General features: G+C 38.9%; 1 protein-coding gene across 1 annotated transcript in view; it reads right to left on the bottom strand.

Moving 5' to 3' along the window:
• The window catches only part of LOC128935316 (probable acyl-CoA dehydrogenase 6), an 80,547-nt gene that overhangs the window by 34,684 nt on the left and 21,441 nt on the right, over positions 1-24,422 (bottom strand). The window contains exon 3 of the mRNA XM_054273563.1: positions 32-161. Coding sequence (XP_054129538.1) covers positions 32-161 — 130 coding nt within the window. The remainder of the gene's footprint in view (positions 1-31; positions 162-24,422) is intronic.

Genomic DNA, 24,422 nt, shown 5'->3' with positions numbered 1-24,422 from the left:
TTTAGGCTAAACCAAAGTTTCTGAAAATTACCTTGTAAGGGCAGGGGTAGCCATGCCCGTTTGCACTCCAATGGCCATGGGAATACCTCCACAACGGATATTTCCCAGCTCTTCTGCCACTGCAATATTATAGGAGAAGTCCAAACCCATGCCGCCATATTCTGAGGAAAAAAAAATCTGTGATTCTCATATTCTAGACTGGCATAAGCAAGAAGAAAAACAGCAAAAAAAGATGTTGTTACTGCAAGGATTTGCCAACTGCCATTTAACTGCTAATTTTTAAGTATTTGACAATTACCAGCTTCCCTTTCACAAAAGCAATGCCACATTATTCTCTACAATATTGAGAATTGAATTGAGAATGACACCTGATCTAATTATCTCTGTGCACATCAAGTCACCAGTATCCTACGTAGCCTCATTACTTTTACTGGAAACAGCAGGAAGAAGTGACATGCTGTTTAAATTATACCAGAAAGCAAAATTATTCTTCCCAACAGCAAGGTCATATGAACAAATCACACCACAAGGTAATAAGTGTTTTTATTTCCCCATGATAAGATCTGACACCTGCTCTCATCACCCAGTGCAATCCTCTTTCTCAGACACAGCAGCCAAGTCAGCACGGAGCGCGACCACACACAAGTCATGTTTCTATTCTAAATTACTGCTGTAGCTCAAAATTCATGTTCGACACAACTGCAGCACTGAATGCATTTATTCCACACCCTGCAGCCAGTCTGTGCAGTGATTAAAGCACTCTTGTTCACAGGGAGCTGACAAGCTGGGGTGCCAGCCTGGTGCCAGCATAGCCCATTGCTGCCCCTCTCCCCCCAGCATTCCAACCTGCAAATTCAATTAAAGAAGAAATTATTCTTCACCTCATTCCCATGCCCAGTGCTGATAAACCCACTACATAGTGAAGCACAGAAAAAGGCTACATTGCTATGATGGATGAGGTAATTTTTAGCTGTGTTAAATAGCTTATAGTCCAAAGGAAACACGGTGAGAAAGTGAAGGTTAAGGTTACTACTTGACGTCATTAGTTGACTGAGCAGCTTTGATTAGATAATGCTGCCTCTTTTTTTTTTTTTTTTTTTTCTTTTAGGTCCTTTGAAGGCTGGCTAAGAAAATTTCAAATAAATAGATACAAACCCTCACCCTCACACACAATAAGGGGCAGATGACCCTCGCCTGTTTTCACTTGCTGACCTCAAACACTGAGCACACCCTTCACCAACCTGTTCTGAAGTTTTCCAAAAACACCATTAAATAAAGGTCAAAACACCACAGTGCATATAAACATGGGGCTTTGCATGCTGTCATCTGTTTCCTAAACCCACAAAACCTATCTTTGTGCATCCTTTCTTTGCTGAAAGGAAAAACACAATAGGAAAGGCAAAGCATAACGTTTGGTTTCCAAAAAACATTTGTCCTTAGGTCACAATGAATAGTCTAGACTGTCAGAATTAAAAAACTTCTACTTTTCCAACCTTTTGCTTGAAAATAATGTTTCTTAAAAATACAAAATAAAGTTCCTACTGGGAGCTTAAGCAGTACAATGAAACATCAGCAATATGGAAATGTGTTTAACACAACAGATAATCTAATTTTCTTGCCTTTACACAGCCCCCATCAATAAATAAATGCTCTGAGGAGCAGTAATGTATGTGCCTGTAAAAGAAAGACTATTTAAAGATATCTGGCATGAGAGAGATTTTGCTAATCTGGAATGGATCTATAGCAGAATTATAACAGATAACCTCAATTCTGGCACCTCACAAATCCTTTTCATTAGATTTTTAAAAATTTATTTTAAATCAGTCAATGCTTTAATTGTCAGACTACTGTTATAACTGATTTTATCTTTAGTTTTGTCCACCAGGCAGTTATATTCCTATCTTTTACTTAAATTTCACAGATCAAAACCTTAGTTTCTTTTGATTTATCCAAAGTAACTTCCCAGGAGGAATGTTATGCACAAAACTGACCCAAAGAAGGCTACTTTATCCTAGTATCCAGCTTAGAGACATTCTTTGTCCATACCACAATCCATTGTATATTACCACATAACAGACTCTTCTTGCTCTCATTTGAGATAAATTACTAAGCAGTACACTTTAGAAACAAAATACTGCAAAAGGCCAACTTTTAAAAGGATAAGAATGAAAGAATTTCTGACCAAAGGCAGTAAAGGAGAAGAATGAAGCTTTGGGAGCTGAAGGTGGAGAAGGAAATCCTGCTGGGCAAAGAGATTATAAAATCCCAAGATTTTGTAATCTCAGGATAGATAACACAAGAGACAACCACAGATGCAGGCAGGAAGGGCAGAAGCAAATGGTAAAACCATTAATCAGACCACACCTAAGCTTTCATCAGTCCTGCTCCAGGAGCCAAGAAGTTAAAGTTTCATGGAGAAATGTGAGTGATTTGATAAACAATGATAGGGAATGTATTTTTGAGCCCCACATACTTGATCAAGGTGCAGACTGATTTGTCAGTGCCGTCTGTGCCATTATTACCCTGGTAATCCAGGTAACTTAGGCTGTGGCTAACCACAGTTGTGTCCCATCTCTTTGGAGAACCAGCCCTCCACACCGAGCCAGGCTGCCAGTGCTGTCACACACAGCTTTAGCAGGCAGTGCTGGCTACAAGCACCAGAGAAATTTCCTTTTTTCCTCAGGTCCTAGTGGCAGCCTGGTGCTTGCAGACCCACTGCCAGCACTTCAAACAGAGATTTTGTGGCTGGTGTGAGCACATTTCCCTCCATGTCATGGGACTCAGACAAAACCACCAAGCCATTCTTATTTCCATCTCCTTCAGAGATGATGGCAAATTTTTATGAAATAAAGTTAAATTTTTATTTGCACAGAACTTACTCTTTTTTGGAATAACTTATTTGCAAAAAAAAGGCAATATGCTGGTGGTGGTAGGCTTGTATTCGCCAGTCTCATCAACAAACACCATTTCCTGGAAGTAGCTGTACAATGATGTAATTCTAATAGGTCAATTAAATTTTAATTCAGAAGAGCAAACACCATGCCCAACACAGAAGTGAAAAATTTTGGTGATATTCTTGGTGAAAAATCCATAGTGAAAGAAACCAAATCAATTCTAGACCTGATCACTTTACAAACATACAAACCAACAGAAACACACACACACACAATTTCAAAAAATAAACAGCAAAAAACCCACACCAAAAAACTCCACATCAATAACAAATTATATTTAAACATTCACATGTTAAACATTTCTGGGGTAAATACTTCATTTTACTTTAAAATGAGATGAGGGACCTTAAGAGAATTGTTTGGCTACATTACCAATTTTAATTTGCAAGAAAATTAAAATAACAAAGAGCAAAGTAGACTAAACTAGGCAGAAAGTGGAATGTACTATTGGCTTTATAGCTGAAAACAGGTAGAAAGAGGCAACTCAGCTATATTCAAATTGTTACAGCTTTGATGATAAAAGCACAACTTCCAGCTGTTTAATGGCCTAATATAATATCTCATCCATTGTTGGATATCAGGTTCTTTTACGAAGCAAGTGAAATATAAGGCCCAAAGCAGAGAGCACAGAAACACACAAATAAATAAAGACTCTGCACTGCTGGCCATGGGCAGAACCCAAGCTGCAGGAAGGAAAAAGTGTGAGGAGGAAGGAAGAGCAGAGAGGATGTGCTATGGACTGACTACAACCTCCCATCCCCATCCTGCTGTGCTGCTCGGGGTGGGGAGTGAGGTAGGTCAGTCAGGAAGGATGGAAGATGAACCTGGGAAGAGGATGGTGGAATATCTTGTTTATTTGCCTTTTCTTCTCACCACACACATCTACTTTGACTGGCAGGAAATCAAAAAAATTTTCCCTCAGCCAAGTCTGCTTTTTACTGTGATGGTAACTCGTGGCCAGTCTCCCTGACTTTCCTCAACATCCAGGCCTTGGCATTGTATTTTCTGCCCTGTCCTGTTGAAGAGGGGGACTGAGTTAGTGGTTGGCCAAGATGAACCCACCACACAGCATAGTCAGTATATTAACCTCTTCCTTTAAATTGGATTTCTGCTTTTCTACTCATCACCACCATCACATTATTTGAACATTCTCAGCCCACAAAAGCTCCTTATTTTATACAGACCAGCAAACTTTTACATGTCATGTTTGTAGATCCTGGCAGTGGAGAATCCAAAAGAACACAGTGAATCTTAAAAAACATTGGTTTTAAAAGACACAAGTGTAAATTCTACTAAATCTGACAATTTAGGGTATCAGAAGTCTTACATGAATTTAGGGTAGACGGCACAAATGATGCCCAAAACTACAAATAAAAGAGCAATACACGGTGTCTAGTTGCAACAGGTCAAAATAGAAGCACTGGTGACAAGACCAGTTGGAAAAACAAAGGCACAGAAAGTCTATGAAAAAGGAGTCATAAAGGCAAATGAGAAGCTGAATTCTTTCATATAATCATTTCACTTTTGTGAAGACCAGAGCATTTCTTGCCACTTATTCAAGGAGACTGTTCAAATATGACTGTTCCATGATGAGACAGGCTTGAAGTCTCTAGTCAAAAATTTTTAAGAGTTTACAAGTGTCTCTATTTGGAATTTGCTTCTGAACCCTGTCTAGTAGCTGATAGTGGGAATGACAATATCTGTGGTGAAAAGAGTCTGTAAGTGAATTGAAGCAAGGTGAAACGGGTAGTCCTCACAGTATTTTAAGAATTTAAGTGAGCCTGGATAAAGGGATGGTGATAACACAATGCAGCTGTATCCAGAACTCCATGTTAAATGCTTAAACTTATATAATTTATCTTGTTTGTTTACATACTTTCCAAAGTTTCAGTGATGTGTATCTACATCAAAGAAAATCGCTCAGTATTATTTCTATTCTGGGCATCTACTTCAGTGCAAAAAAACCCCAAATATGTGCTCTCATATTTGTCAAAGACAAAGCATGAATCGAATCCCAGTTTGGAGACAGGTCTGAGAGACTTCTATATTTGAGATTAGGATGACAAAGCTAATTGCTAGTTTTCATCATAGTCTACAATTTTAAATCAACAGAAGCAAAATTTAAGTGCTCAAACCTTGTTCACCTGTCATAAATATGGTTCAAGAATTTCAATTCCAGAGAAGTACAAAGAGCCTGGAATCTACATAACTGCAAATGTCAGCAGGTAGGACAGTACAGAAATCCATATCATAATTCTTTTCCTCTGCTTTATATTGAAGGCATTTAAAGAATTACCAAAGGTGTACTCTCTGTCTTGTGGAATTTCCCATAAATCCATTCTGAAAAGTTGAGACTGATGAAGTTCAGAAAACACCCCCTGCCTTCTTGCTTATTTGCATCTGGCTGAGTGTAGAGGAAAAAACCTCTCATTAAAAGTAACAGAAAAATTGTGAGTCCATTTTAATTTTTGTTGAGATTAAGACATATGTATTTTTGGGCTATCCTTTTTTCCCAGATCAATTCACAAAAAAAATCAAAACAAAACAACAAACCAAAAAAAACAGCAAAGAAAAAACCTCTAGACACAAATAAACCATTGTAACCAATGGAAAGTTCCTTTTAACAGATTACCTTAGTAAGAGAGACCAAACACCCCCAGTTTGAATGATTTTGTCCCTAACCAGAAAAAATTATAGTGTTTCATGATTTTATTTGGTTGATCCTAGAAAGATGACAGTCACCTTCAGTACTTGCTCTCTCACAGAGCAAAAATTTCAAGACAGATAAGGACTTACTCTGCTGACCAAACTTTTAGTATCACTCATCACCCAGTAGCCCTTGGAAAAGGAAAAATATGGATTGGCTTCTCATTTCTTTTCAAGCACTCATGGCTGGCACCACAAGTACAATCCCAAGAGCAATTAACAACATATAATGTGTATTCCTGCAAAACTCCTTCTGTATTCTGTATTATTCTGTACTGTATTCTGTATTCCGTTCCTTCTTGCTACAGACGTCATCACAGTTGCCACCACAAAAACTAAATTTACTGAGACAAATAAGGTGATTGGGTCTGTATAGGACTATTTTAAATTAAGACAGATCTACACTATAAAATAAAGAAGAAACTTCTCACACAGTGTAAGGATAAAAACTCTCCTATAACACCACCACAAAATACCACAGAGGAACTTGGCAGTGCCTGCCACTGAGCAGATAAATACTGCCACTGAATAGATAAAGATAAATGCACCATAGAGACCTGGCTCCAGCTAGGGACAGCATGGACACATTTAAAAAGGGTTCAAATCTGTATAGCACACTTGAAAAAGCCAGAGCAGTATATTCTAAATCACCAAGCTGCCAACACCTGCAATTGCTACTCTCTAAAACATCCCTCAAAAATTTGTAAGTTTTCTTCATTTTCTAAGTGGTTATGCAGAATCACCCAGTGACATTGAGTTAGTAATCACATTTGCATAAAACTTTGAACTCAGAAGGTTATCAGAGCTCTTAAAAACAATATCACTCAAACCCCCAAAAATGTGTACAAACAATGTTATGGGGGAGGAAAAGCTAAGATGCCCGGTACAATAAAGTAAAATGTACACATGGCATTATAAGAAACATCAACAATGTAAAAGATGTAGTAGCCAAAAAAGAAAAGAGGACAAAGAAGATCCAAAGTGCACACAGCCACAGGCACCAGATATTGCATCAGCTCCAAGCCAGAGAAAAACTTTAAGCAATCCTTGGTCATAGACTCCTCAGTTGTCTTTTGCCTGGAGTTTTAAATGGAGCTTATTTCCCCCCGCCACCCCAGCCCTGATCCAACACCTGTTCCAAAGAATTGGAATTTAATCGAAATAGCTTACAGCTTTTTCTTTAAGGTTAAAGAGCACAGATCTCAATTATTGTATATTTGAAAGTGTCAGTCAAACTAAATGCCACAGCATAAAGAAAACGAAATAAACACCAAACACACAGAAAAATGAAGTCAAGAAGTTTAAAGGCTGACTATCACCCTTCCTGAGTTCCAGGGGAAAAGCCATGCTACTTCTCATGGGGATTCTCTTTGGGCAAGCTCATAAACAAATCACAGAATGCATTTCAAGGATATCACCTTTGCAACCTGCCTGCTGCTTGAGATCAGTCAACCAGCAACAGCTCCCAGCCTCCTTACGTACATCGAGCACACATGCTGCTACCAGCCTGCTCTAAAGTTTGCTTGCAGATGCTCAAGTAAATTCTCTGAGTCAGGCATATGCAGCAGTGAATGCTCCTCTCTAGCTTGAAGGTGGGCACCCTTCTGATGATCAGGCCACCACTGCATCAAATCCTCCAACAACTGTCCACTGCAGTCCTCCTGACGCAACATAAATCAGCCCTCAGATGCACCCAAATCTGTCATCAGCATCTGTCAGGCCCATGTAAAATGTGTTCTTCCTCCCAAGAAAATGTCTGAACAGCTGCTCAGCTGTCTTAAAGATATTTGCTCACATTGAACAGGTAATAATTAGTCCCACACCTGCACAAGGATGAAGCAGGTACGTCACATTTATGTGTTGCTGGTGCTTCTATTCAGGACTCATCCTCTCACATGGACGGCCACAAATTCCTACAAAAAGCTTATGCTACTCTGCAAATTTTCTGCCACTAGGATCTTAAGTGTGAATGCACAAATAGATAGTATAAGGAACATACAGTAATGCACAGACATTCAACCATCCATAGGTCAACAGGGAAAGAAAATGGGAATTGAGTTATCAATGGGTAACCGACAGAGATACCCCAAAGAACATATCCCAGTTTAAGCACAACAGAGAGATGAGTAACAGGACTGAATACAAGTATGTACATTTGTAAGGAATTTTTAAAAGCTGGATGAAAAGGAGTCACTGTACTTGGTTTTGTAGCTCTCTATAAACAAAAAAGCAGACTTACTGCTTCATTTCTTTCAGGCATCCAATTACTTTCACTCCTTTAAGGTATCAGGATATACAGTTAATATTAAAAACATCATTCTGTTTCTTCTGAGTTCCAAATAAATAAATAAATTAAATAAGAAGCAACACTAAGTGATTTAAGGATTACAGATTTATTACATTTGCTGCTTACTAAAAATTCTATGCTAAGATTTAATATATAGACTAAATATTTATCAGTTGAAAGCTATGTTTAATTTTCTTCCCTACAAGATCTTTTATTCCAGTCCAAGATAATAAATAGCTTGTTGGAAATTCACATTTGTCTGATATGAAAACTTTAGACACTTAATATGTCACACCCAAAGACATAAATTTTACTAGCTCACACTTTGCAAAAATTGCAATCTACAACAATTTGCAATAACTTAAAAAAAAAAAAAAGATTTCATCATGTGTGCAGTGAATAATGAAATAAACTTTGGACATGCTCTAGAGCTAGCCTGGCCAGCACAGAGGTTTTAATTCAGTAGCAGCAAACTTTGAACAGGAGTGCACTGCAGGAGGTTTCCACAGGAATTCCTGATCAGCACAGACTTAACGGACTAAATGAATTTCCCTTAGAATTTCCATTCATGGCTGACGTCCTAAGTCCTTGAGATGTTGGGTCAGACACTGAGAAAAAGGTAAAATGCCATCCTAGGTAACAGCCTTGCCACATTGCAGGTCAGCACAGTCCCAGCACAGCCACAGCCAACAGATTATTAAAGAGACATCCATCAAGCAGCGCTGCAGCCAGAAGCACACCCTCTGTCATTAGATAATTTCCTTGTTTATAAATTCTCTTCAGCTGGCAACATCTGCCTCTGCATGCTGACACAGCCTTCAGCGTGGGCAGGGCTGGGGCCACCAGTCCCTCAGCTCCTTGTCTCTGGCAGCTCCCAACTCTCACTCACCCTGTGGACAGCCCATCCATCGTGCTGGAACCTCCACAGGTCCCAGTTCCCAAGGACAGCAGAAACCAGAGGAGACCACCTCCTGTATTTGTGATTGTTGAGAAACCTGGCTGCTTTTGAAACTGCTTTCTGCTAGCAAAAGCAAAGCAATAAAAGAGTATTTCTAGCTCTGAGCAATGGATTGTGGTGAGCTCTTCAAGACAAAACTCAAATTTGCAGTTTTCCAGGAAAGGCAATGGGTTTGATCTCAAACGGGGAACAAAAGTCAACTAAAAATTAAACAATCCAATTTTTATAACAGTAAATTGTATGCCTCTGTCAGGTGACCTTAGGTTTTTTTTAAAGACACACAAAGGAAAGATCACAATAAAAACCATTTCTGGGGTAAAAATGAAAGCACTTTTGCAATGTCAGAACAATGCCTTTCCCTTCATTTTCTCCAATAAAGTCAATATTTCAGTAAAACTGATATGTTTCCATGCTTTCTCTATTCTTGGTAATTTTAATGTAGAAAAAATTTCATTGACAACTTTTATTTGGTTTAAGGAATGTGGATAAATGTTTTAAGCCATATTCTAGAGCTGCAAATATCTGGCTCAGTTCTCATTTTTGCCTCGGATTCTGTGTGCATCCTTGTCTTAAAGATTTGTCAACCAGACCATATACTGAAACAGATTATTCCTCTCTGTTTGTAGAAGAACTGACACAACAGGATTCTGATCTGAACTGCTATCTCCAGTGTCAAATATGCTATCTACTATTTTTATTTATGCTGACGTTGTAGGGTGTGCTTTGTATGTGTTACTGGCCAAAAATGAAAGAATTTTCAGTATAGTGCAAGCATACCACCAAAAAAAATTCCCCATTCAAGATTATTTTCTCCAAAAGAACCTTCTACTCAGAGTGTTATATTATTTCTATAAGAATTTCATCACACAATGTTGTCTCCTCCAAGAAATTATTATTGATCAGGATTATATTTTTTCTTCTTATAGATTTAGTTCTGAAATCAGTAACAAATCAGCTTGCAAAGCAATGAAAAGCAGGTTGTTCCAAGAGAGAATAACAGCAGCCTGCTGCAGACCAGATAAAATGATAATACAGTTTGCAATTAAAATCACATCAAGCTGCCTATTACACAGTTCCCAGTGTGACACACTGGGGTCCACAGCATACCTAGAGATTAATCTAGGGCAAAAGGGAACAATGATATGGCTAAAGGTATCTGTAGAAGACTGAGATGAGTTCAGAAAACCAACAAAACCTCCTCCCCAGAATATCCCTGTCACCTGCCTTGATTCCCAATCCTACCTGAATTATAATTAATGACCCTAAGAATTCATGCACCCAGTAGTTAAGTGCCCTTTTACTACACAGTTTAGCTGCAATTTTTCACAACAGAAATAGAATATAGATTTAGCCATAGCAAATTAAAGTCTGCAGTAAGGATGCATTTGCACCATTTGCTATTTAAACATTTAAGACTAAAGTCAGACCTCTCCCAGTTATGAATATTTACAGACCATTCAGGAAACCAAGAAAGGTTCACTATTCATCTCAGTAATTTACTTTTATAAGTAGCTATACAACAAATTTTATTTCAAATTCTTGTTCCCAAAATATCATTCTAGAGTTACATAGCAATAAATGTGTATTTTTATTCAACATACTGAATATGTGGTCACAGAGTAAATTTTTAAAGGAATTAAATTTCATTGCTTTCTCCAAGAAATTATGAAAGGCATATTACATTAAATCAACACATGTATTGCATCGTTATGGGATATCCCTGAAACTGAACTTAAAAATATTTATATTTTAAAATAAGAGAAGCAAAACAATTTTTATTGAAGGAAAAAACCCCACCTTCTTCATAGAAATTCAGAAATTATTCCAAAAGATATTTAAAAAACAATCTTAGAAGTATTGGCAAATACCTGAATGGCAAATTGGCAAATACCTTATCTTTATGGCTCAATCATCTAGCCAATAACACGCCTTCCTTTCAAATTAAAACAAACAAACAAACAAACAAACAGGAAAACAACAATAAATAAGGGAGGCTGGAGTCCCCTCCACCTTGCACCTCCCAAGGATATAGATTTTCCAGCCATCATGCTTTTCCTATCTCTTCCGCACATCTACAAGTAGACAAAAAGTGGTGATGCGGGGGGAGGGAAATGTAGCCTTTTCATGTAGGTAAAAGCTTTTGTCAAAACTATACATTACCACTAATTTTTTAATTGGTCTTGTATGAAGGACTTTCGATTAGATCCATCTAATTGCAAAGAATTTTTAAAGCACTTGCAACCATCCATCAGACATCTGGTGTTATACAGTGTTATGTGTTTCTAAATGAGTAACTGAAACATCTGAAATAAAAAATAAATACCATGCAATTTATTGGCAAGTAGTATAAGAATCTCCAGAAACAAAACACACATTTAGAAAATTATTTTAATATATTAAGGCTCCTTGTCATGTTTTTGAGTTACATAACTTTCCATCTCATAAGAGGCACTATTTTAGGACACTCAATAGTCACAAACTATTTCCCTAATTTTCACATCCATCCATCTATCACTGCAGGCTTCTGTGGCCACGAGACCCCAGTGGGCAGCACAGGCCTTTAAGAAATGGAACTGAAGAGGATTTTATTACCATAGGCACCTTTTATCACAGTTAGCCATCTCACTGTGCAACCACTGTAAGTAAGATTGCTGATGAATCCTTCGTTTCATGTGGTCTCCTGGACATTTCTGTTCAGAGAGAGAAATATTTTCCACCATCTCCTAGTTACTCTTAAACAACATCTCCAAAGAGCTTGCTGATAAGCTTTCCAGTATTTCAGAGGCACTCTAAGGAGGTGCTGAACTAAATTAGTTTCCTCATTTATGGGCAGCACATGACACGGGAGGTGGCTGAGACTGCAGGGATCATCCTGATGACACACAAAGAGCCCATTGCTGCTGGACCCTTGCAGTTCCCCTGCAGCTGAGACACTGTGGGCTTTCCATGCTGCACAGCAGAGGCAGCAGATGTGCAGATGTCTGTCCTGGAATGGTTCTGGCTTAAAATGCATTTCCAGCACACATCTTGTATCTCACAGTCATGCAAAATACAACACAATCAACATCTCTGAGTACCCTTAGTCTGGTGGAGACACTGATCCCACACTGACTCAGACTGTCTTTATAAACTGCCCAGGAGCCAGGAGAGCTGTTCAAGGGTGCAAAGCTGCTTTTTCATCAGTGTTAGCATGGTCAAAGTGCAGAGTGAGATGCTGAAGAAACAAAGTGCTATATAAGCATCTGTAGCATGACCCATTCTGAAGCTTCTGCAATGTCTCAGACAAAACTATAATAAATGTATTACAATTTACAAGCTTCATGATTCTGAGCATACTGCACATCCTTTCAGTGCTGCATTATTATAATCCTTTTTCTCCTTAAGAACAATTTGCTAACTCTTTATGATTAATCCAGTGCATAGCATCTCTCAGCATGAGGTAGGCCCAAACTGAGTGATTCTGGCAACAGCAAATTAATGGTGAGCAAAGCAGCAGTGACTGTGCCTCCTTTTTCCCAACTACATCATTGTACAGAACCACAAAGAATGAGAAAGTCTACACCAAAGACATCAATTTATGCTCAACTCTCACTCTATGTTTAAAATAGTTGAGGAAAGGACAAATACATTGTTCATTGAATAGTGAACACTAAAAATTAGCAGCAAGCTTTAAGACCATGTTATACGTTGTTGAAACAATGAAAACTTACATGAACAATTCTCACTTGTAAACCTGCAATTCTCTTTCCATTAAAAAAGAAAACAAACCAAACCAACCAACCAACCAAAAAGCGATAACAACAACAACAACAACAAAGGGAGGGGGAAGTGAGATGAGTTTTTCCATCTGGAAAAGATCACAGCATCTTCTGGGCTACAACCTCATCACTTCAAGTCAGGTGGCATAAAATAAGTAAAAATAAGACATGAATGAATGCCTATCTTCTATCTCAAAAATCTCCAACACAGAAGAAAAGGAAAAGAAAGAGCTTATTTATTTTACCTTCATTTATGCAATCATGGTATAATTGTAATGATTGAGCTTCTGTTTTCCTTATACTACCAAGCCCCAATAAAGAATTGTTTCTTGTTTGAAATCTCTCTCAAACTGTGGTTAATCCTGTTTTCTAAATCTTGGAGTAGCATTGATAAAGTATGAACTGAAAGCAATTAACTAAAGCAAGAACATGAAAAATTCAGCAAATACAAATTCGCCTAAAGAGCATGCTAAAAGACAGACCTTAGCAATTACATTTTCAAACCAAACCATGTGACTATTCTCTGCATTTTAAGGAGGTTTACATGAAAGACTAGACACATATTCCTGTTACACAGATTTTTCTTATGTGTTAGAAGTATTGCCATGGAAAGAAATAGAAAATCCCACAAAAGAAACCCCAACCTTTTACCGTTTTAGGGAAATTGCTGTTTGGAAGCTTTGCTGCTGCAGACTGAGGTCACCCACACTAATGTTTTACCACTGGAAAATGTCTTCCACTTGCAATTTAATTGCAATTCACTCTGTGAGATTTGGCTTGCTCCTGACTTTGTGTTAGAGTAGTTAGTGCTGTTGGAGTTCTGTTTAATCTTGCCTGCAGTTGAGATGATGTGTGCAGCCTTTCAGCTTCCAGAAAACTTTAGGCTAAAACTTTAAGCAAAAGAGAAGAACTAGAAAGTTTAACTGTGTTGGAACAAAGAAGTATAAGAAACTGTCACTCTTATTTGAAGATGAATATGCTTGAGTAATCAAGCAACAAATTTTGATATGATTTTTTGTTTGTTTTTCATCTCTCAGTGTATCCTTTCATGCCAGCTTTCCAGAGCTAAGATGTGTCTTCAGACAAATCCCATTCTCTGGTTTGTGTTTTCCATTCTAACCTGGGGTGAAAGTGCTCCCTAATTTCTTCCTCAATGAAAAGTCTTTATCAGTGTAAATGCAGCTTTGGGCACTGTGCTTCACTCAGTCCTGTTTCTTATGTTAATGAAGATTTATCTTCTTTATCCCACATTCAGGATGTTTTTGGAATATCTTAGCAAGATGAATGGGCCTCATTGATCTGATTGTTTTGTTGATTACAAACACAGAAAAGGTGGAAGAATCCAAACCAAATTCATCCAGGTTTTACAGCAGGATCAGAAGACCTCTTTGTTTAGCCTGCCAGCACTGGAGAATGTGCTGCCACAAGGTTATACAAAAACTAATCATATTGGAATTTAATTATTCCAAATGTTTCCCTGTTGACTCAATTTTAATTTTTTTTTTAATCTGACCTCTAGCTAAGTTTCCCAACTGCTGTCAACAACAGCCACAGTGCTGTGCTCTGCCAATTGCTAAGCAAAAAGCCCTCAGCTCCCCACACTGCCTTGCTGCCTCCCCATGTCTGGACAGTCAGATTCCACTTAGAGCTACAAGGCACTACCTGCTATCAGGTCTTTCCTGTTAAGGAAGAGAGGGGCCAAACAGTTGTATTTCTTATCTTTCATTTACCCATTCATCTGCCTTCATTTTCTTATCTCCTTGCATAAGCATGGAAGCATTTTATATGTCTTCAAAATAAATGGCTAGTGAGGCAATACAGCCCTGATATTGTACTATGAAACTTCTTTTAAAATGCCTTACTACTTACTGAAAAGATGAAACTTTTTCCCCTTAATGATGACAGCAGGATTTACAACACTAGTAAAAGACATGGAAGAGGATGGTGAGGAAGGACAAAGTAATTTAGAGATAGTACATTACCTACAATTCACTACTGTGATGTTTTTGGTGTCTATGACAAAGTAGATGCTGCAAGATAACTAACATGAGTATAAAGAGTAAGTCTCTTGATACACAAGTTAGGATATTTTATCACAGTCTCAAAGAAGCCAAAGGAGAAAAAAAAAAAAAACCCTGAAGCAGAGAGTAGTATAATTAATTAACAAGGAACACAACAGAGGAATAATTTCAGGAAAGCTCATGGAAAGGAAGGCAGACATCTGGGAGGAGTGATGCTCACCATTGCAAAAAACAAAGGAGAAAGAAGTTTAAGAATAAAAGTACTTTGTTTAAAACCTAATTCAATGAAGCAAGGGGTGGAAGGAAATATGAATCCTCACAACCAACTTGGTATGTGCTTTAACTGAAGTTTCCTCCTGGAAAAAGCAAACAGTAGGAAAAAGCTTCTTTGGGGGTAGGTAGAGACTGGAGAAACAACCCAGCTCCACCACTCAGCTTTAACAGACCAAGATTTTTTATTGCCATCCCATAATCTTGTCTGGTATAAGAATGGCCCCCATGGAAATGGGCATGTACAGGACAAATCTAACAATGGGTGAGGGCTCACAGCTCTACAGAGACTGCAGCCCAAAACACGTAAAGGTAAAGGCTTGGGACTTTCACCAGCTGGGACTCTCATTTTCCTTATCCCACTGTGAGGACTGGTTTGAAGATAACAGACCATCCCTAAGTGTGATAACCACTGCCCCATCTGCAAGCAGAATCAGCAGGAGAAGGTTTCTGACTCCTGGAGCAGCCGCAGCAGCCACACTGTGGTGCTGCCAGCAGCTCTGCTGTTATTCCAGCCTGAACATAATTTGTCTCTGGCTGTTGGCTTCCCCATCCCTCAGCCACACAATCCCAACTGCCTGGAGCAACAGAAGAGTTATGAAATAACCAGTGCTAAAAAGTGGCAGATTGTTTTAAATTATACCACAGTGTACTTCACTGGTTATGCTACCTCCCTGCACAACACTTTTAACTATTAGAAGAATACTTTTTAAAATCAATTTGTAAAATTTACACCAGGTCTTTAAGAACCTTTATGGCATCAAAGTATGCTTCCACTTTAAAGCTCCCTTTTTTCTAATTGAAATGGCCACCCTACACACTCTTTAATGAGTGCCACCAATCCCAACACGGCTGTCGGAATAACATAAAACCAAACTAGAAATGTATGAAAAACGTAAGTCTGGGTTCTGTCCCATACCCAAACTCTATACAGAAGTTTCATATTTGTCTGTTTAATACTCTATCTGGGTCTTTCACATGACAGAATAACAAAAGACATGAACAAAACCACAGCAATTTTGGTGGTTTCTTCCCCAAAATTTTCTTTACAAGTCTTTCCATGGCATACACTCTCTAACTTCAATGTGACTTAACAAGCTGTCTAGAGGGAGCAGAATGAAAACTGAAGACTGATGGTTTCCTTACTTATCTTTTTCTGTTTACAGTTGAGATTATTTTCTCATTAGCATGATAAATGACTTAACATTTTTCACTACTTTCAATGATGACATAAGCCAGGTTTATTTTACAAAGAAACAGAGCAAAACTTTTTTATAAAATAAATATATATGTGATTGAAGTGTGTGTAGCAAATAATTTGCAGTCAGAAGTTGTCTTTTTGCCTGTTTGCTAATAGACAACAAACTTATAAATGTGCTTGAAATTGTTTAATAAACACTTTTTCTGAACAAATGTATGGAGATTCTGAAGACAAGCTGCCTATTAGCAATACCAACCTGATTTTCTTCCATTATTCATACTCTTGCACTGTTCACTGAAAAGAGACTTTTTTATATCTGTCTTATCTATAAAGATGCTCTTAGTGATGATTAAAGATGTGAGGACATGAGAAAGCAAGCCAAGAACCTCTACAGAAGATTGTCCCAGCTGCATATCTTCTTCATGAATACAACTGGTATGTCTTCACCAGCAAGGTTTCCAACTTTTGGTGAGAAGTGATAATCTCAGCATTTCATTTGCTGGCAGTTTTTCAGTCTATATTTCTCATTTTCTTCCATTGTCCTAAACAGGACCTCATTTCCTTGTTTATGCCAGACACTTACATTGAAATCACATGACTCTAATCACTCCATAGCTCAGCGAGAGAGCTCCTGAATTGTTCCTACAGATCAACCCTTTGAGCTTTCTTAATTTCTTCCTTGACCTCATTAGTTTGCCAAAAACTTTCAGGCCAAGACATGCCCAGCTATTAGCTTCCATTCCAAATCTGTCCTCAATGTTAGTAAAATATGCAGTTAATTTAGTTTTTGTCCTAAGAGCTGTAGATGAAAATTCCCTGAAATACAGAAAAGATTGATTTCCTCTTTTTTGAGCTTTCACTGGTAATTAGAATTATGACCTCTGCAACACAAGTGGTAAACAGATGCAGAAAGAAAAGCTGCCTTGTAGCAAAGAGAAAGAAGAAGACAAATACTTAAAATAAAGAATGGGATCAAATTCTGCTCAAACATAAAGGATAACTGCAAAACTTTTACAGCGGAACATGGTTCAGCGCTACTTATTAAACTTAGGTCTTTCACTGGCAGAAGCAGTCCAGCACCAGAGTGAAGTTATTCCAACACTCAAACAAAAAGACCTCCCAAAAATGTCTTTCTGGCTGATTAAAAGACGGGTAAAAAATAAATCAAGATCACAGACCAAATTAAACTAAATAAAATGCATTGCTTGTCTCTAGCAGCATAAAAAATAGGTTTTTTTCAGTATTTTGCATTTGGGAAAAACAGAAGAATCACAGGTGAGTGAGTTAACTAAGGTGAGTTAAAAAATTAAAAACTGATCTAACTTTATTTTTTTTAATTAATATTGCCACTAGACATGGCATGTGCCAGGAAAAGGGCTCTGTTGTTTCTACAGTTTTAAACAAATGAACCACAGCTTTCCTAGCCAATAATGCACACTGCATTAAGTCTAGATAACAGACTAAAAGACACCTTACTTAAGAATATTCTCAATTGCTACTTAGGATTTAGAGAAACCAAGTGCATGAAGATCCAATTTTACCCCCAGTAAGTCATCTTACTGTCATCAGATATGAAGGGTGACAGAGACTGCAGGCACCCTCACTACTACACACTCAAGTTGTTCAGTCTGCAGCTCCTCATTAATATTCTCGTGAAAATAAGATACACTTCATCTCCTATGTGTTTCAGGAGACAGCACTGCTTCTTTCATTCCCTCCTGCAATGGGAGGCTGGCAGACAAGCATGAAAGCAGGCACAGTTTTGATGTCAGTGTGAAGAACAAACACTGGAAGTCCCAGTGCACAACTGTGATTTAACAGCAGCTGAGGGTCTCTGAAAATGCAGGGCACCTGCAGCAGCTCATTTGGAACCCCTATTCTCTGTGTTGCAAACACAGAGAAATAAATCTTTCTAGTATTTTCCTATTATTTACTGCAGTATATACTGCTGCACTGACTTTAATCAGGCAGAAGAAGGATTCATGCTGCCATTTGAACAAATGATGGACAGAAAAATCTAATTCCCACTTGGCTGCATGGCCAGACCCCAAACCTTCATGGTGCTTTCTCAGACAGGCTTTCTGCTCTGCCACCCACACCTTTTGCTACCTGGCAGGGTTGCAGGCCTATGGGAAAACAACTAGCTGGGCAGGATTTGCACAGCACACGCAGCAATGCTTCCATGCTTGCAAGTCCACTGCTAAAAGTCACATCGAAACACTCAGCAAGACGCAAGACCAAAGTCTAAGGTGAGAACCAATGTACCAGCAGGAAAAATGGACAGCACTGTTTTGGAAAATGTAAAAAAAAGCATAATTTTCCTTTTTTATTCTTCTAAGAGTGAGATCTAAGCCTCTGTGTCTTTACTGAAGTAACAAAGAGACTCAGGTATATGCTCCTTATGACAACTTGAGACTGCTTAAGAAATGTTTATACAAAACCACAAGAGTAATGAAGCATGAGCAAGCTTCCTCACTTCAATCAAACTGGCAAGTTTACAAATCTCAGTAACACATTTCATGACACATTTATTGCAAGATTACAGTAATGCCCATCTGCCCAGAAGCACGAATGGAAAACTTAAGAGTTTGTAATGCTTCACTGAAATTTCACTTGCTGATTACCAAATGAGCATCTCCAACTAGCAGTATGTCTACTTCAGGACATTGAACCTCTGAAAAATAAGAACTCCTGTACAGACTCCCACATCTGTAAATCCAGTCAGGAAAGAGCCTCAGAAAAATACAAGCAATACAATTATTTCCACAAGTTCCACAAGCAATACAATTATTTCACCATTTAAAATTATGGCAAAATAAAAATTGTTCATTAATTTAAAGACTGGAAAATGCATATGTCTGGATGATTCCCTTAGTCATATGGTTTAGTTTTAGGTAGTCCTGAGAGGGGCAGGGATCTGAACCCTGTGATCTTAGGGTCCCTTCTGACTCGAGACATTCTGTGACTCTGTGATGTGTCATGATGTGCATATGCACACGCAAACATGCATGTACCATAAGACACACACCTGGTATGCACATCTCTGCACCAGCAACATGTCCTGCCAGTCTGACTCATGTTTCAGACATGACTGAACACCACTGCTTGGGGCTGACCTGGTTCTCTCTGCAGGACACAGGCCAAGCACAACATTGAGGTTGTTATGCCACTCCCCTCTTCCCTCTTTCAAAGGACAAAAGGGGTACAGAGAAGGATTTGGAGAGATTTGCCTAAGTCTGTTCAGCCACACCTGAGATTCAGCCTTGACATAAAACTGCACCCAGTGTCTTCACTTTGACTGATCTCCTACCATTCCTATATCTGCAGGTTTGGGTAATTAATAGTCAGGGAATTGGTCTAATTAGTTTCAAATTAAATATTTTTAAAACTCACTGAGAATTAGTGAGTAAGCCATGCTAATTAAATATTGAAGGAATAAGTGAAAATAAGCATCAGGAGAGGTGTCCCTGCGCTCTACTCCCAATGCACCAAGGATTTAAGGGCATTTACCAGAACTCATTAATTGGATCTGTGAGCTTCTGCTTGACCTCTGATTTTTCTTCAACATATTAAGGCTGTGTAAAATATGTATAAATGCAAGGCACGGCTTTGAAAATGGATTTATAAAGATTTTCTTAGAATAAACAAACCAGTGAAGGCTTTGATAATATATCTAAAAGAAGGAAAAAATACATTCAACAATAATAATGTACCACCTCAAAGCAATACAGAAACACTCTATTACCAGCATGCAAAATATATAGTGAAAAAGCACTCCTGCAAAAACAGTATAGTCATCCTTCTCACAGATATCTGAATATATGCAACATTGCATTAGCCCACAAGTGTAGAGTGATGAAAAATTAATCAGGTGGGTAACCTGACAACAAACAGAGAAACAGTGAGGATAAATACCTCAGTGAAAGTGGAAGATGAAATGGAATTTTTTTCTATAAATATTTATGGCATCAGTGATGATCACCACTCTGCCTGGTGACCCAGCAAACAAAAAATAATTAGACTGTGGTGTTTTTTGCCATCATGTAGAGGGAAATCCTGTCTGAGCTCCAGGTGCTCTGCTCCCCCTGTTCTGTGCTCAGGCTTTGCACCACCAGCTCCCCACTCCAGGCTCTGGGGCTGCAGCCAGGAGAAAGGCTGGGCTGTGTGGGGTAACAACTCTAAATACAGCTGCCCCAGCTGGGCAGTGGGCAGCTTCAGCTCACACCCCATTTCTTTTCTTGGTGGCACACACTCTTGTCTCTCTCCTCTCACCCATTAAGGACTTTCTCAGACACTCAGGAACTGCTTATCTTTGGGACCTCAAATTAATCTGGCTGAGTTTTGTAATATTCCAAAGCATTAAAGGAAACTGAGCACTTAATAAAGTAAGAGTTTTTTTTCAGGAACAAACTCTAACCACATCACAGCTTCATATAAAAGCAGCTTTCAGTGTCCCCCCCTTGCTTCCAAAGGCCACTGCTGCAGACCAGGTAGCATTGGTGTTATTTCATCACAGGTATCCCTCTGCCCAAATTTAAAAAACGTAGAAAGGAGGCATGGTGACATCTGCCCATCCCCTGTGTGACATCTCCATGAGTGGCTCAGGGAGTTTTCCTTTATTACAGAGAAGTTGCATAAGATGTCTCCTGCCCTTTAATCCAGGGCTTATTAAAGTCAGTGAGGATGCTGCCTTTAAAATCACTGCAAGCAGTGATTGCCACCTGCCCACCATTCCCTTGCTGGGCTTTGCAACACTGAAATCGTTCTGGGAGACAGGGGAGCTCTGCAGCAGACACACACCAGCACAGACTGACTGATCTGGTTACATGCTTCCAGGTAGCTTGAAGGCTTTAGTAGAAACCAGCAAGGAAAGATGTTCTAAGGAGGCAAACAAAGAGAAAGCTATTTATCACATAATTTCCTTTCTCTCATTACAATCTCAGTTTTCAAAGAACTAATGTTGCACGTATGTCCCCAATTCTCATTGTAGTTCAATGGAGCCAAAACCCAATAATTAGCACTCAGGCCTTTTATTGCAGAGGTTATTTAAAGAAAGGTGATATTTGACCTATAGCAGCTAAAAAGACACAGGCAAGCAACAGGGATGCTATATGCAATTATCCAAATCTCAGCCAGCAGCCTGAGTGTTGAAAATATTGTTGCATGAAGAAGATGTATGTTGACATACGGTTTTAACAGAGGATCAACTTAAAACCAATCTTAACTATAATCTCTCCAGTTTCATCCTTTGCAAATGACACACATCTCATACACCAAAAAGAAGAGCAATGTTTTGATTGTGCTTTCAGCTCCACAAACATAGTGAGTTCAAAGCCTGTGTTGAACATGGGTGTTTTCATCTGGCCCTGTGCTTTAGAATGACTTAATATCATTGAGATATTTTTCACTCTAAATTATGCCCTGATTGGTGCAATTTGTTACTTATTAAAATTGCAGCTGACCATTAAAAATGCATTTGTGGCATTCCTCAGATTCTCCAGAGTCAGCTGAAATAAAATCACCCCTGCCAAGTGGTTTCTCAGCATGATACCTGAACAACAAGAACATTTTCTACTCTGTTCTTAAAACATTCACCTTTTTTTTCTGAAACTTACCACTCTCACAACAAAAAAACCCCAAACAATCTTGACTCAAAAACATCACAGACAAGAGTGAGAAGGGTGGTGGAAAGCTGAGCAGGGATGTTGGGAGATGCTGGAGGTAAACACTTCTCCACAAGGTTCATCTGTTGGGATCTTTCAAGCCTTGGACTGCAGTAACTCCCTCAGGACTGTCCAAGAGCAAGCACAAACCATCCTGATCAGAAATCTCCTGTCTCCTACATTCAGCACAGCTACTGAGACTCCCAAATTTAGGGTTCATTTTCTGGCTCTGCTCCAGACTTTGCCATCTCTGCATTTCAGCTCCCAGCTCTGAAGCCTGGCTCCAGGCGGGCACCCACCATCCACCAGCATCATGGACCTCGTTACACTGGTGGCCTCTAATAATCCCAGAAGTGTAGCTCTGGGAGCAGGTTGGTGGTTTATTTGCTTTGGGTTTTTTTTTTTTTTTTGGTTTTTTTGGGTTTTTTTGTGTTGGGTTTTTTTTTTTAACAAGTTGGCATAATTAGAGATAAAAAGGAAAGATGTAAGAGCTTGTACCACTCCAAAGCCAGGGACAATTACAAAACACAAGTCTTACCTCATCACTGTCTATTTCACATTTTGCAACTTTAGCCATAGACAAATCAGTGGCCATGTTATGTTTTGATTTTTTCTCTTATTTGTTGCCTAATTTTCTTATTTCTTTTTAAACAATACCTCAAACAAATGACAATCCTTTTCTTGGCAAGCTTTTGTTTACGTATGCCTGTGAAATTAACTGTGTAGAATCATAGAATGTTTTGGCTTGACCTTTAAATGTCATCTAGTTCAAGCACTCCTGTGCTGAGCAGGGACTCCTTCAACTACATCAGACCTCTGTCTAACCTGACCTTGAATGTTCCACAGAAGGGACATCTATCACCTCTCTGAGCAACCTGCTCCAGAGCTTCAGCACTCTGATTGTAAAAGATGTTTTCCTTGCACCTAATCTGAATCTACCCTCTACTTATTTAAAACCATTACTCCCTGTACCATCACTGCAGGCCTTGCTAAAGAGCTTTTCCCCACCTTTCTTACAAACTCCCTTAAGGTACTGAAAGACTGCAACAAGTCTCTCTGGAGTCTTCTCTTCTCCAGGCTGAACAACACCATCCCTCTCGCCCTTTCCTCATAGGAGAGGGTGCTCTGTCCTTCTGATCATCCTTATGACCCTCCTCTGGACTTGCTCCAACAAGCTCAAATCTTTCCTGTGCTGAGGAGCCAGAGCTGGATGCAGCACTGCAGGTGGGGTCTCACAAGGGCAGAGGAGAGGGGGACAATCACCTCCCTTGACCTGCTGGCCTCATTGCTTTCTAGGCAGACCAGGACACTTTTGGCTTTCTGGGCTATGAGTGCACATCTACCAGGTCATGTCCAACTTTTCATCCAACAGTACCCCCAGCTGCAGTGTTGTTCTCTGCAAGATTACTCTCATATTTACAGTTCGTGGATATTTGAGACTCAGAGAAGAACTCAGGTATTGTTCCATTTCACCTTTTCTGACCAAGCTCTGTTATGACCAGAAATTAATGATTTCAATTAATCCCTTTATTATTATTCAGCAGAACTTATATTTAAATTTTCTTTCCTCTTAAACTTACTTAATATGCTTCAACAACTACCTCTAAGGATACTCCCTTACAAGAAATTAAACTCCAAAGCTTTGTGATTGTTTTTTGAATGTTGTCAGTTCAAACTTAGTATTAAATTAAAAGCTGTTTCATAATGTTAAAAAGAATGTTCTGTATAATAATCTGCCTTCTGATGGTAATTTTGTATATTACCACCTTTCTGTGCAACCTTTTGTGTTCTAAAGTTTATTCTGTACTCCCACATGGAAAATTAGATCATTCAGCATGTGGAGGCATTTACAGAATACAGCTCACAACTACCCATTGAATAAATAAAATAGTGAAATGAAGGGAAAATTATGTTAAAATATCAGCTGTTTTTTTTTCTTTCAAGCACTACCAGTATCTTCATTCAAATGACAGGAAAGGAGATGATGGTAGCACTGTGAGAGACCACCACCCTTCACATGTGCTGCTTCATCTCTCATCAGGACATGGAAAGTCTCTGCTGGAGGCTTTTTCCACCTTTCATTAGAGACAAGCTAATTACAGAGCTTGCTGGAGTGGTGAGAGAAGGGAGCAGGTTCAAGCCCCAGATCTCTTGTACCCACTCTCTGTTCAGCTTCTCCTGACTAAATCCATCAGAGGAAGACTGTGCACACCACAAACACACATCTACCCAAATCCAGGCAAAATATTTCAAAGCCATGCTGGAGAGCCTATCCACAGAACTCAGCACGAACCCCAGACAGCTTGAAACTATGACAGAAGACCTGAGGATGCCTCCTGAATAATTATCATGCAGGCACAAGATACAACATGGAATGGGCCCCTCTCTCCACCTTCCACACTGTGCTGTGCATTTTTCCTTGCAGAAACTACACTATGCTATAGATCTAGATAGTGGTTGCTGCAAAGGTAAAAATCTCCTATAATCTCATCTTTTTAGTTTTTTCATCTTAAATTGTTTCAAAGTCTGAAACCTGGGAGCAATTAAAACCTGTCAAACCTTTAACAAGATCAAAGTTGAAAAATTTTTCTAATCCTCAGCATT

Source organism: Melozone crissalis, unplaced genomic scaffold (assembly GCF_028551555.1).
Source record: "Melozone crissalis strain CALT ecotype California unplaced genomic scaffold, PUWL_Pcris_2 ptg000016l_1, whole genome shotgun sequence".
NCBI lineage: Eukaryota > Metazoa > Chordata > Aves > Passeriformes > Passerellidae > Melozone > Melozone crissalis.
This window is presented reverse-complemented; position numbering and strand designations above follow the sequence as displayed.